This window comes from Elgaria multicarinata, chromosome 9, assembly GCF_023053635.1.
Source record: "Elgaria multicarinata webbii isolate HBS135686 ecotype San Diego chromosome 9, rElgMul1.1.pri, whole genome shotgun sequence".
Taxonomy (NCBI): Eukaryota; Metazoa; Chordata; class Lepidosauria; order Squamata; family Anguidae; genus Elgaria; species Elgaria multicarinata.
Genome location: NC_086179.1, coordinates 61,903,513 through 61,918,635, shown reverse-complemented (window position 1 = coordinate 61,918,635; position 15,123 = coordinate 61,903,513). Strand labels below are relative to the sequence as shown.

At 38.5% G+C, this 15,123-nt stretch overlaps 1 protein-coding gene across 1 annotated transcript in view; it reads left to right on the top strand.

The window, feature by feature from the left end:
* The window catches only part of CNTN1 (contactin 1), a 119,597-nt gene that overhangs the window by 70,671 nt on the left and 33,803 nt on the right, over positions 1-15,123 (top strand). Inside the window, exons 13-16 of the mRNA XM_063133998.1 lie at positions 1,457-1,574; positions 3,559-3,709; positions 8,098-8,225; positions 9,253-9,428. Coding sequence (XP_062990068.1) covers positions 1,457-1,574; positions 3,559-3,709; positions 8,098-8,225; positions 9,253-9,428 — 573 coding nt within the window. The remainder of the gene's footprint in view (positions 1-1,456; positions 1,575-3,558; positions 3,710-8,097; positions 8,226-9,252; positions 9,429-15,123) is intronic.

Genomic DNA, 15,123 nt, shown 5'->3' with positions numbered 1-15,123 from the left:
ATAAAATAAAGAGCTGATTTGCTATGAAGAGAAAGTTTTGTGGCTTATGGGGAAATTACAAATCAGTGATTTAACAAGCTAAATAACTTTTTGACAGAAATCTACATATGGGATTGCCATACTTGATGAAGTATATTATTCTCAAATAGTACGCCAAGCAATTATCTTGCTTTTGAACAGAATGAAACAAACTATCCTGATTGCTGTGATATTTGTTAAATCCACTAAAACTAGATATTTCTCTTATTTCGCCCCCAAAGGGCACATTTCCTCCAAAAATAAATGAATAAAAAGAGCTGAAATAGTTAGGATGGAATCAAGAATGCAGATAAATTATATTTATTCATTTGCTGTTTGTTATATAATTAACTAATAGATCGACAGGTCTTTAGACTGAATGAACTAATAACTCACATCCCTTGGGATTTCGGTGGAACTCATTTCTCAGCATTTGTCCTAAACAGAATGCAGTAGGAATAGTTAGAGCTGGGTTGGGAAAATGAGTTAAGCACATTCTCTGCTCTCTGTTTATTATGTGGGCAAATTGCACAGAGAAAATACCCACCTAATTCAAATCTAGAGAAAGCCAGGGTACCATTGAAATCCTTTTCCTTAGATTTGTTTCCACAGTAAAAACTGACTAGTTAAATAGTAATGCAGTAGCATGGCATGATATTAGAGCTATATACATCCTAAAACTCTTTTGGAGAATGTTGAAGTAAATTCATTCCCCCCCCCCCAAATAGAAATATTTTAATGTTAGCACGTTTATGCTGCAATCTATAAAACTTACATGGGAATTGAAGTTACTGGGATTTTACTTCTGAATATGTATGTTTGCAATTAAACTGATGGTATTTTGTGTCAGCTTTTCAATGTCTTATAGATCAATTCGTAAGAGAGATCAGTTCCAATCGAAGAAGCAGGCTTCTGCATACAAATCTTTTTACTGAATTGGGCCTTTTACATGTATTAGGAACTGCACACACAGAGCTCTGGGTGGATGTTCACAACCAGAAATTAGATCTTCTCTGGGGCCACCAAACAGGTGGTTAGCAATACTACCACCAACTTTGATAGCAGTGATCACCTGTTTTAGGAATGAAATGGCTGAATCCAAGCCACACTTAACCTCCTTCCTCTGTTTGGGCTCAAGTGGGATTTGGTTTTGGCACCAACCTATTCCAAAAGCAATGCCTGACATTGTCAAAAGTGTCAGCACTTATCGTCCGTAGGGTGCACAGAGCACCATGCATGGCTCATTGCTGCATGTGCAACAATGAGGGGCAAATGTATTGAATACAGCAATGTCCCAGAAGGGAAACATATCCAATGTGGACGATGACCTTAACAGGATATGGAAGATTTCTTGCCAAACAGAAAGGAATTTAAACAGCTTAAATCTTTAACACTGCCTGTTGCCTGTCATTTTTCTTATTGTGTGTTTTATTTTCAGTACTGGAAAGGAGATTTGAGATTTTCTATGCTAAAGCTTGAAGATACTGGCATGTATCAATGTGTAGCTGAAAATATACATGGAATGATTTATTCAAATGCTGAGCTGAAAGTTATCGGTTAGTGAAAATAATAATCTGTATCATTTGAAACCATTTCTAATAATTAAAACAAGTAATGAGTTAATGTCGTATACTTTGTAAGGTCATATATTTTGCTCACAGGCCATCGGCTCAGTTCAAAGTGCTATTTTTTACTTTTAAAGTCCTTTATATTTTGGTATCAGGAACCAAAAGCATTGCCTATTTCATTTGTGCCTATCTGCATCTTAACATCTTCATCTGAAGTCCTTCTCTGAGGGCCTCCACCATCTGAGATGCAGTAGGTAGCTACCAGTGAAGAGCCTTTCTGTGGCAGCAGCCTTAGTTGTATGACACTTTGCCCACGGACATTCATCTGGCTCTTACCTGATGTCATTTTGGCGAATGCATTTTATTTTCCCAGACCCACTAATTCATTCTAACTTTTAATTTAAGATGATCTGGGTGATTTTTTGGAATGATTTTCTGCTGCTTTACATTTTATTACTACAAATACTTAATTGTATTTTAATATTTGATGTCTTATGATTACATAAGCTTAGAATTATAAGGCCCAGAATTATTTTTCCTGGTTTTTTTTTCTCCAAGGACGGTTTTTGTTTTTCCCCCTGAAGAATTCAACAGCTTTGGATTATGCAATATTTTATTTTAGAATTTAAGAATTTATTTCTATATTGTCACCAAGGCTTTACTCCCCACAGAATGATTTCTGAAAACTATGTAAAAAGAACACTTTTATAGAAAGAGTAGCAATGTAAATTTCCTGGAAATAATAAAGCCACGAGGAAAGATGTAAGCTTCCCAACATAGTTATTGCTTTCATTCCTTATTGAAGTTATTGATCTAAAGTATATTTTACTGATAGTTATTTATGCTCAGTTTACCAATATGTGAGTAGAGTCATCATTGTGCATTCTTGAAAGTAAATGTGCATTCCTTACAGTTTGTTTTATCAAGTCCTGTGTTTCTGGTGCTGTAGCAGTCATTTAATGGAATTCTAATCTATTCAGACAATAATTACACATTTACTAAGTGTATGTACTTTTTAAAGTTTTAAAATACAATGATAATTGTATGAGCAAACTTATACATAAAATAACTTTAGGAACAGAAAGACAGCTCATCCCCACCTGGTGCCCTCCGGATGTTTTGAACAACAGTACCCAGAATTCCTGACCATTAGCCACGCTGCCTGAGGTTTGATGGGAGATGGATATCTGGAAGGCACCAGGTTGGGCAAGGCTGTCTTAAACCAACAAAGTGACTTCAGATCTGTAAAGAGCACTAAAAAAAACTATTGCTTATTTTTCTATTGTTGTTGTTATTGTTGTTGTTGTTGTTGTTATTATTATTATTTTAAAAAATCAGTTTTTTCCAGGAAAAAAAACGGGGGGGGGGGGATGTGTTATTTTTCCATATCCTCAAAATTTCCAGAAATTTTACTTCTCTCGTTAAGACCCCCTGGGAATTTGTTATATAAATGTCCTAAATATAACAATGTAGTAAATTCTGATGCAACCTTTAGTTAGTTTAATTGGTAGATTAACCAACTAAGCTCTTGTTGATTAATTAGTGTTGGCTAATTTCAAGTGTGTGCAGTGCTGGGCTATTTTGAGGCTGTTTTGGTTCTAGTATGTTACTGTAATAGGAATGGAAAAATAAATATTAAAGGCAGCCCTCAGTGGATGGCAGCTTTTGTTATACAAAATTCTCATACTGCCTTCAGTATCTCAAAACAAGACACCTATATTGGGGTAATATGCAAATATATTTATATTTAATCAATTCCTGATTTAATTAATTGATTAAAAGGCAGATTGTTACATTAATAAAATAGTTCCTTATTTCTGCAATATATAAGATTTAGGATGCACTCCTACAGGTGTTTATCTCAGAGTAAGCCATATTGATCTCAATGGGAATTCTGAGTAGACAGCACTGGTAGTGTTTTAAGTAAGTGTATAATAATAAGTGCCTAATAATAATTTTTCTCTCTCTGCAGTTTTAGCTCCAACCTTTGAATTCTACCCAATGAGGAAAGAAGTCTTGGCTGCTAAAGGAGGTCAAGCTATAATTGAGTGCAAGCCTAGAGCAGCTCCTAGGCCAAAACTCACATGGAGCAGAGGGACAGAAATTCTTAGAAACTCAACCCGGTCAGTATTATTGATTAGTGCAGTCAGCACAACTTGTAACTAACTATGTCAAATGGAGCCCCCTAGCCAAATATGACGACCCGTCAGGAATTTCAGGAATCTCTCATTTTGCTGCTTGCTTGGGACTGAAAAAGTGTGTGTGTGTGTGTGTGTGAGAGAGAGAGAGAGAGAGAGAGCCGGGACACTGTGAAGGGTAAGCATGGAAGGGCAGGCACCTGCTGAGGGCCCACACCCCAGTAGGAGCCCTACTGACAGAAGTTCCCTGGACATCCTGTTCCTCTTCACCATTGGAACCTGCTTGTTTACCTGGCTTTTGCTTTGGCCCAGACACCGGAGTGGTGAGAAGGAGGAGCAGTGGATGTCATTGCCTGCTTGCTCACTGGCTCTCCATCTGTCAAGCAAGCGGCAGCAATCATGAGAAAGATAAGGAGGACAAAAGCTGCTGGTGACAATGATAGTGAGAAGAGGGTCCACTGTGGGTATCTTGCTTGAGGGTCCTCAAAAACTTGGCTCTGGCTCTGACAGAGGATAGAATAAATGACACGTTTTGCTTGGTGGGTCCATTAGCTTCATTCACACAATGTTTGTGTGAAGAGGTTCCATACAATTAAAAGGCAGTACCCATCTTCCTGCCTCGATCCTCAGATGTCTCTGTGTTGAGGCAGGATTGAAAGCCAGCTTCCTTTTCAAATATTTTCTCAACTGCAGAGGTCAGGGGGCAGAGATAGAATGGGCACAGTGTTTGGGGTTTCACCTCCCTCCTGGCCACTTCTTTAAACAAGAATATGCAGCCTCTATTGGCTGCATATTTACTATATTGTATAGTTTGACTCCGAGTTTGGATTTAACTATGTGGCTTAATGTTTACTAACCAAGATATGAAACTAGGATTGGATCATGTATTCCTTTTAAAAATGTTGTTCCTACAAAGATAATTGTGCTGGGGCCATTTTTCAGATTATAAATTTGCAAAGGCGAAAGGATGCAGAGTACCCTCATGGGCCTTTGAAGGAATGATGGAAGACGAGAACCTTTTAGAGGCTGATTGTTTTTTCCATATAATATGGCTATTTAAAAATTAATCTCATTCAGGAAGTAAATTCAGTCAGGAAGTAAAGGTCCTGCAGATGCTACTATTTTAATTTGTTATGCTGCCGGTTTTGCTTCAGTTGATGCATTAACCCTGCAGAGTTGATTGCTGATCTATTTGACAGGATAAGAGTTCACTCTTTTTTATATATCGGTAAAAATTAAATCAGGTCCAGTTTCTTAACTTTGAAAATGGATAAGCACAGAAGCTCTTCATGGGAGACAGAAGAAATATTCTTGATTGGTATTTTCTAAATATATTTACTTTCTATGTCAACAGTGCTCTCTTTCTAACAGTCATTTTTCACAAATCTCCTCAGAACAGTGAAACACCACAAGAATTGAATGTTATAATCATGCATTTGCATAATCTAGGTTTCTAAGCTTTAAATTTCTTTGAGTACACAATCGAAAAACATCACAAGAATTGAACATTATAATCAGGCACTCACAAAATCTACGTTTCTAAGCTTTAAGTTGCTTTTTTATAGAAAAGCAACATCAACTACCCCATCTAACTAGCCCTATTCAGGCATGCTGAAACCGAGTACTGTATAACCATGAGAAGAGAAGTCTGATAATCTGGGCATACTAGCCATCAGTGTTATAATATGCATGAAATTATTACAGTTTCATCATGAAAGTTAATTCAAATTGAATGTAGTGTTTTTCTACTGCATTCTTTTATTCCCTGCTTTTATCATATGCACACAGCTGAAGTTTCTCATATGCCAAAGCAATGAACCAGTCTTTAGGCTGTGTTGCAAACACTTAGTGCATCACACAAAGCATAGTTTCAGTGTTAATGTTTATAATGATGTCCTGTACTTGGATTCAGGTGGAGTACTCCAGGATGTGCATTTATTAAATTTAATAAATTGAGTTGACAAGAAAGGGGAAATAATTTGATGTACATATGACATGCTTTCATAAGCAATAGAAATCACAATGGTGCCAATCTAAGTCTAAAATATGAAACATAAAGCAATAGAAGAGTGAATACCCCTTTTAAGGGCTAAGGGAGTGCTATACAGGCTATGTTTTTAGACACTGAGAAAAAACAAGAAGAGCAGTGCAGTCCTATATATATCTACTCAGAAGTAAGTACCACTAAATTCAATGGGGCTTACTCCCAGGATTGCAGCCCTTTGAACAGGGGTTTATTTTTGAGTAGACATATAGGCTTGCTCTGTTAGTGAGCCAACTTAGTAATTGTAATTGTCTCATTCATTATGCATTAGATGTCCATATGAGTTGTGCGTGGAATACTTGTAGGGTGATCTGATGCAAAGGAGAAAAGGGCTCCTTTGCCTTTAATAGTTTAATTGAAGAGGGAATTTTTGCCAAGCAGCAAAATCTGCACTTGATAAAAACAACTGTTAAAGTTACAGGAACCCTGTTTCACTTTTCATCTGGTCATCCTAACTAGGCGGTTGAAGAAAAAGAGAAGGGAAAGCACCATGAAAAGGCTATAAGAAAAAGAGGCTACAAGCTCTGGTGCTAAGAAATGTCAAAAGACATTAGGCGTAGTCTAATACAATACATGGACCTATATTGTATTGGACTATGCGTGTTGTTCCTTTTATTTAATTTTAAGTTGGATGAACTTGTTTACAATGTAATATGACTTCATATATATTTTACTTGAATGTCTTATAGCTCCTGACGAAAGATCTTCGGATCCGAAACGTTGAGCGTTGTACAAGTTTGGTTGAAAGTTTTTTTTGAATATTTTTATATTTCAGATAAAAATAAAGAAATTTCTTTTGAAATTTCTTAGTACCAGAACTTGTAGCCTCTTTTTCTTACATCCTAACTAGTCACCATGTGCATCCTTACCATTTAAGCAGTTTCCTATCCATATTATTTTGGTAGGATTCTGAAGGGTACTGGAAAATTTAATTTTTTTAAATAATAAAATTCCCTTCTGAGAATGGTTAACATGTTTTAGCGAGACCTTGAGGGGCACAAGAACAGACTTTTGCTATTAAGGCAAAAGATAGCTTATTGCTAGGAAGGTGTACTTAGGTTTGCAACTCTATTAGTGACCTTATTTTCAGTAATAAAACTAGAAAGTGCTACCGTATTAAGCAGTTTTTAAATCTGCATACTTATGTGCCTTACAACCCTCATTTCCAATTGTGCTGGCTTGTTATGCTTTAGAGCTAATCTTGTACTAGTTGGCCTTATTCATATTTTCTTTATGATCTATTTTCCTTTCAAGTAAATCTCATTTTTGCAGTCTTAACTTGCATCACCATTGGTCCATGTAGAGTGAAACACATATTTGCCAAAAGCATCCCCGTTTTATGAATTTCACATCTGGCTTGGGCTTTTCTCCTAAAGTAGTAATGCAATATGGGACTCGTTCATAGTGTAAGTATATAAGGCCCATATAAATACAAGATGGCAGCTGTGGAAATTACTGTGGAAATAACCTCTTAATTGTCTAATTAACCTTGGTCACAGTATGGCTTAGAGAGGTCATAGACTTTTCCATGCAAACATGAGTTTTAATACTAATTTCTACAGTGGACCATTTTTAAAAGGAAATTGTTCAAGTGACTCATAAATAATGCCATAACTGGCATAGACTTACTTTAGTTTCATTTGTACAATATAGTGGGAAGACAAATAGAAGAAGTTTTGCAGGCAAAAACACAAAGCACCAGTACATTTAGAAACATATTTTTCAGGTGACGAGATATTAGAAGGAATCTGAAAATCGGGTTCTTCCATGGTTCTGGAGAGCATAAGTGTTTTAGCTATATCTTGAAACATTGCTCAAACTGCAGAGCTCCTGTTACTATGATGCTTCTTCACGGACTGTGGAATTTCGGACGATTTGCAAACTATTTGCCTTTATAAAACTAGCCCAAATGGATAATCAGTAATTCCTTGATTCTTAATTTGCTTAATTCAGTATTAAACAAGAGATACTTATGAATACATTCATAGCTATGAGTAATCAAAATGTTTACATTCCTATGGCCTGTTCTCAATATCTGTAGCCATTTACAGATACTTTGATGGAAATTTAGAAATGAACATCCTTGCTTGATTAATGCAATCAATTCAAGGGGCAGTTCTGATGTGACAAACTGATCACATCGTTGTTGGATAGGCATTGTTTCTTTTGATGTGTTTCCTAACAGGAGGGTGCTGTTGCACTCATGTTCTGCTTGTGGGTTTTCTATGGGCATCTGGTTGCCCACTGTGTAAACAGACTGCTGGACTAGATGGGCTCTTGGTTTGATCCAGCACGGCTCTTCTTATGTTCTTATTTTTTCTTTCAATAGGATACGTATTTGGTATGATGGAAGTCTGGAAATTATTAATGTCACAGTAGCAGATGCAGGCAACTATACGTGTTTTGTGGAAAATAACAAAGGAAAAGCTAACAGCTCTACAACTCTTTTAACCACAGGTAATTTGTTCAATGCTCATGGGCTAAATTCACAAAACTCACTGCAAATAAAACAAGGCTTCATAATGTTGGTGTACTACTACATGCCTGGAAATCCTCTTCAGATCAATTCTTCATAGGGTTGCTTACTGATTGCTTAAAACTTAAAAAGAAAGAAGCTAAGAAAGCCTCTCTAGGAGTTCCACAAAGTGGTGTCACAACAGAAAAGACCATGTAGAAGACAAGTGGCTGATTTACTTCAGAAAAAATGAAGATTGAGTTTCAGTAGTTCTTTGCCATTACTCCACCATTTTTCTCTACGCTTACTTATTTCACAAACCACAAATGGTCAAACCAGATGTTATGCAATTCACGCAATTAACAATTATATTCATGTTTGGGTTATTTTTAGAGGAAATAGCAGGCATAGGATCCCTGAATGGATACCACCATAGTCAGCCCCACTGATCACAGCCCCCCCTGCACTCACAGTTGCTATATACACTAGGAGAAAAGGCTCCCATTAGAATTTATGCTCTTCTTTGTTGACTTTTCTGTATGTACACATTTTTCTGTTTGATTGTTTTTCAATATGCCCGCTTCCAGCCTACCCTGAACAGCTTGGGGTGGGGGGTGGCTTTGTTGGGTGGGGAGGAAGGGAAGAAAGACGTTGCACATGAAGTGGCACGTGAGCAGCATGAGGTGTGGGCAGGGCAGAGCCTATAAAGGTCTGGCATGCTGAAGCCCGGCCTCTTTCGTTTCTTGACTCCCACCAACCAAAGGTGAGACAGAAACTTCTAACTTTTAAAAAATGTGCTCTGTTTTTGTCTAGGAAATCATCTCCAAATTGCTCAAGGGTCCCCTCTTTGTTGAAATTATATATATTTTTCTTTTAAAATGCATAGATGATCCATGATGAAATTTCATTTTTCTCATATATGTTTTTGTGTCTATTTGTCCTATATATAGCCGGTACAGAATCTTAGTTGTTGCACTTCAGCTGGTTTATTGACATGCACCTTCCCCACTTTTTCTTTTAACTGCACAGCTCCGACGAGGATTGTTTTAGCACCAACTAATATTGATGTCACTGTTGGACAGAATGCTACCATGCAGTGCCTGGCATCCCATGATCCTTCTTTGGACCTGACCTTTATTTGGCTTCTCAATGGATATCCAATAGATGTTGATAAAGAGAGTGATTATTATGAAAGGTCCATCATGGTAAGATACTACATATTTTATGTGATGTAATTAGGTTTGAGTAACATTATTACTTTCTATTCTTATATTTCCAATTTGTTGGAAAAGACTAATTTTACACAGGCGGGGCAGAGAATAACCATCTTCAGGGACTGTTATACTTTTTCATACTAGTAGTTCATTCCTAAAGGTTAAAAAAAATGGGGGGGGGAGAATAGCTGCCTTAGAAATCATGATCTTATGGGTTCTTGTAGAAACGGCATTATTCATAGAGGAGGTATCTATCTATCAGGCATCAAAATGAGCTATTTCAAGAATCTCCAACTATTCATTAAACCCTTCATATATTCTGACAATATGCAAGTCCTTAGTTATAGTCAATGATTATATAAAGCAAAGATGGGGAACTGTGGCCCTCCATAATGCCTGACCATTCCAAGACAATGACTTGGATGATGGAAGTTGGAATCCAACAACATCTGGAGGGCTACAGGTCCCCCCCCCCCAATATAAAATTTTGCTTCTTCAGTAGAAGTTTATTCCTTGGACTAATGGAACACACACCTTTCTCATTGGGCAACTGTTATGAAATTCAATTAGATCCCAATGAAAAAGGTGTGTGGTTATCAGTGCAAGGTAAGTACTTCTGTGAAAGAAGCAAGGCTTTCTATGGTTCCTTGTTATACACTATTGCTAAAGAGTGTGAAAAGGCTGGATATGTTTGATGTGATGACAATGTACTCCTCCATAGCACTCTGAATTTGGAAAGAGAGATTTAAGTAGCCCTTGGCTGAAATATTAGTATCATATTAATATTATTATCATGATATGAAGCACACTGCTGGTGGGAAGAAACATTGGGTATAACTAAAGTGGATGAGCTACATCTGAAACAGCAGCATATATCCTTGGCAGGGCCTTATTTTTACTCTAGAGCAGGCTCAGGAGCCCTGTTTGGGTTTTAAAAGCCTGCCTAGTGCCCCACGCCAAAATCCCCATCTGGATCAGGCCCTCTATGCCTACTCTAGAGTAAAAATGAAAACGGTATAGCTGCTAGACACACAAAGTAACACTCTAAGCTTTTATGCAGGTTTAAGCTCTTACTGTACAAATTAAGTAGTCCTCATGGAGGGTGGGTTACTTCTGCTTGACACTGGGACAATAACACGCATATCAAGTAGGAATGTATGGATTCTGTTAAATCCGTTCTTTCCGTGTTTCCCAGATTGTCAAACATCTTTCATTCCATCATCCGCTCACTAATGTAATTTATTTTTCAAGGGATGTACAAGAGTTTGATTCTAGTTGTGCAGATGTGCTACCACAAATGCACAAATGTGCTAACACAGGGCTCAATCAGTGCCTCCCAGTCTGAAAGGTCAAAGCTGTACACCCCAGGCACAGGTCAGATTCCAGAGGTGGAAGTCAAAGGTACACGTACCATTCAGGACAGACAAGAATCCAACTTCCAAAGTGCCCCTTGGGAACTGAAGTTCCCAAGGGGCAGGGCAGGTGACATTCTCCAAGATAGGCAGTCTGTTATTCAGATACTGAAAGGTGGTAAGTGGTACAGTTGACAAGAATATCAATGGCTACTAGCCATGATGGTTGTGTGCTGTCTTCAGTATTCGAGGCAATAAGCCTGTGTGCACCAGTTGCTGGGAAACATGAGTGACAGGGTGCTGTTGCACCATGTCCTACTTGTTCATCCCTGGCCGATAGCTGGTTGGCCACTGTGTGAACAGAGTGCTGAGTCCACCCTTGGTCTGATCCAGCATGGCACTTCTTATGTTCTTATGTTCTAATACAGGTTGGCAGGAGCAGGGACTTGATTAGGCTGGCCGCTCAGTTTCTCAGACTGGTAAACGTCTGAAGCAACAGTTCTATAAGGCCAGCAAGGACTGTGTTGGCCACACAGACCACCTTCATGCCAGCTGGGGGAATACCATTGGTGGGGGATAGGGCAGATGCATTCCCCTCTCCGATTCGTTCTGCAACTGCCATTTTCCATACATTACCTTTACAAGGGTTACTTGGAGTTTCCTTACAACATGTAGACAGTTGAAGGTTGTATGATGGAGACCTTGTTTCTGGTGATGTACATATACATGTCTTCTATCCTGCTACAAAACCCTTGAATAGAGACCATAGAGGGGTGAGTGTGCACATCCTGGGTAATGATGCTTCTAACAGATCACCTGCAGCTCTCTGCAAAAAAACTACTGTCCATCATGAGACAAGGAGAAACCCACTAAACAGTTGTTAATGCAGTTTTTCCCAGCTGGAATCCAAGGCTAAGCTAACTTCACTTGTAGTTCCATCCTTAAAAACTATGCCCATTTCTAACCTTCCTTTTTCCCGGGATCATCCCAGGATCATCCCTGTGCATCCAAATGACACACAGGGGATCCTGGGAGCAGGCATTCCTCCATTTTCCTGGGATAATCCTTAGGTGTAGGTGTAGAAAGGGCCTATATTTCTCCAGCCTTCTTTCCAAGCTTGGAATGATAAGCTGTGGCCACCAGGGGGCAACTTTGAATAAGGTTTACTGTTGGAGGAAGGAGACAGGACAGCATTTCTGTGCACTGCAGAGGAAATCTTCCTTCTCCTCTCCAAAGAATTCAGCCAGCCTCTGTAACGAATACAGTTGGTTTGAAAAGGGTTTTTTTTAAAAAAAACAACAACAACAACTATGAGCAAAAAAGCCAGCATTTCCATGGTTGCTTTTGAAAAGGTTGAGCTTCCATACAGACTCTTTACAAGTGTGCTTCATAGGCCTACAAGTATCTAAATAGTATAGATGCTTCCCATTCTCCAAGCTTTGCTGTAGGTAACTCTATCCATAGCATCAGAGTGAGAGGGAAGCGTAAAGTGTGGAGGTTGGATAAACATGCCAAAAAGGACATGATTATTACTTCAAGTAATAATCGAAGGTCGTCATATATTGGTTGTCTTGAATTTATGTCAAACATTTAAAACACATCTTTCTGAGGGCTCACAGTGGTTAACAAAACATTATTTCCTTCCTCTTCCATTATCTCATGTTCCAACTTCCTACACTTGTCGAAAGCTTTTCTATATACTATGTTAACCATCTACAAAGGCCCATCTACCTCCACCCCACCTTGGTGCTCTTGAATGCTAGGTCAGTAAATGAGAGGAACATGGCCATCCAGGATTTGTTCTTGATGAGGGAGCTGACTTGGTGAATTTGTCCCAGTTGCATCCACCACGATTCTCCATAGAGCATGAACCAACACTGGGGTGAAGGAAGAGGTGGAGTTGCTGTGGTCTGTCATAGTTCTTACACCCTGACTGGATGCCCCTTTCAACAATTGTCCTGTTTTTAGTGTTTATTCTTTAGTATAGGTGGTCAGGACAGAATGAGGGTTCTGCTGGTGTATTGCCCAATAGTCTGCCTGGCTGAGGTAGCCAAAGTACTCTCAAACATGGTGATGGAGTCCCCCAGGCTGGTGGTACTGGGAGACTTCAACATACATGGAGAGTCCACCCCATCAGGAACATGTCTGGACTTCATAAGAACATCAGAAGAATCATGCTAAATCAGACCAAGGGTCCATCTTGTCTAGCATTCTGTTCAGATAGTGGCCTGTGGGATTTCTTGGCCTCCAAGACAACTGTAGGGCTGTGCCAAATGATACCAGGTCCCAGTCATAAACAAGACAAGCTCTTGTTTGGTTGATTCTGATGAGATGACAGTGATCAAAGTATGGAAGACATCACCATCTAGTGAGTTATAGACTTACAGGAAGGACTAACCTCTGCAGAGGTATAAGACCTAGTAGAAAGATTCACTCTCACAGCGAGATAGATCCAAATGATTTCTGACAGTTTGGGCAGTTACCTGTCGTTTGTGTGGAAGCCCTGGCCAATCTCTGAGAAGGGAAAATAACACAGCGAGTTGATACAACTGCTCATGAGCATCCTATTCCTGCTGGTGGTTTTCCAGGGAGATGAAGAAAATGAAGCAGCAGGGATGCCAACTAGGGTGATGATAGAGGAAAAACTCAGGATGAATCTGACTGGATTCAGGGTGGAGCCCATAATAAGAATTATGTATGGCAGCAAAGAAATCATTTTTTTCATTTTGCCACCATTGTATCTGTAGAGTCATCCAGCTGAGCTATTATAAGTTGTGAAAAGTTTGTTACATCAAAATAAAGTAAAAGTTGAGGAACGTGACTCAGTAGACTGCTTTGATGTTTTTGATAGATTATTTGTAGATAAAGTCAATAGCATCTGCACTGATTTGGATTTCATAATTATTGCAGGTCTTAATGGTGTCTCTTTGCTACCTGTTTGTCATGTTGTAATGGATACATTTCAACTTGTAAAGCCTGAGGGAGTGGACAGGAGAGGTGGTTTCTACACCCCACATATTTAGGAGGCTTGGCTGATGGGGATAAGAGAAAGGTCCTTATCTGTGTGCACACCTAAATTCTAAAACTCTCTGTCCTGGGAAGTTGGGTTGGTCCCCTGTCTTAAAGGTGGTTTGCCATACAGCACAAGTATTCCTGTTTAGGCATAAGTTTGTTTTCTCATATATATGTTTGGTGTCTGGTGCTTCCGCTTTATCTACTGCACCTGTCTGTTTTCATGATATTGTTTGTCAGGTGAGAGAATTACTGTATTTTATGAATGGTTTTAATTTCTGTTAGCTGCTCTGCATAGTGCGTGAGCAGCAGCAATTGTTAATTAAATGCATATACCACCTTATTTGTTAAAAAGCCATCAAGAACACTGAACTCTTAAAACAATAAAAAGAAAGAGCAGTAAAACATTTACTACATAACTACAGTACCCCAAAGACTTAACAAATTCATTCTTACTCGAGTTTCTGTGGATGTGCACACTTCTGGTGAGTTGGACAGTGCCCATAAAGTGTATACCTATATAAATATGTTTGTCTTTAAGGTGCCACAAGACTATTCGCTGCATAATGTAACACATGACTATGGTTACCCTCTGGAAATGCGTATATAATTTAAAAGGCTAAATTTAAAAGATGTGTCTTCATACTATTTCTAATATCCAAGAAATTGAATACCCATCGTAGTTCTTGAGTGAACACATTCCATAGTTTGGAGCAGCACAATATAGCTTACATGTATTTATTTGTCATCCATTACACATTTTTTCCAACACTTTACTGACATGGAATTATTTGGAACATAGTATAGGAATTAGTATTAAGACACAAGTATTCACAAAGGGAAAAAGCTGATTTAACATGTGTTAGTAGCAAAATTTAAAAGTAGGTTACATATCAGCTTGGTACAGCACTTATATAATGTAGTTCTTTTCCTTTAAACTTTGAAGAAACCTCTGAATGGTAAATAGCATGTATCCTTTGGAACATCTCTGAAGCTGCTATCAAAGTTTCCAGTTTATGATTCATTTCTTCCTGTAGTTTGTAATCCAGTCAAGCTGAGGTTTTCAGTGAAAAGATAATTGGACATGCATGTCTATGTTGTGGCTAGAACATGCAGCTGACCATATTCATTATTTGCTTGGTAAGCTTTATTTTTACCTCTGAGCACCAACACCCCCACAGAGGAGTGGAAAGCTTGATTGGAAACCACTAAATGCTTGCTTCCATAGATATTTCATGTGCAAACTGACGCCACCTAGATAGGAAGATTATTGCATACTTTCCTCCCTCAAACGTACTGCTGCATTGCTTCAGCACAAGCTG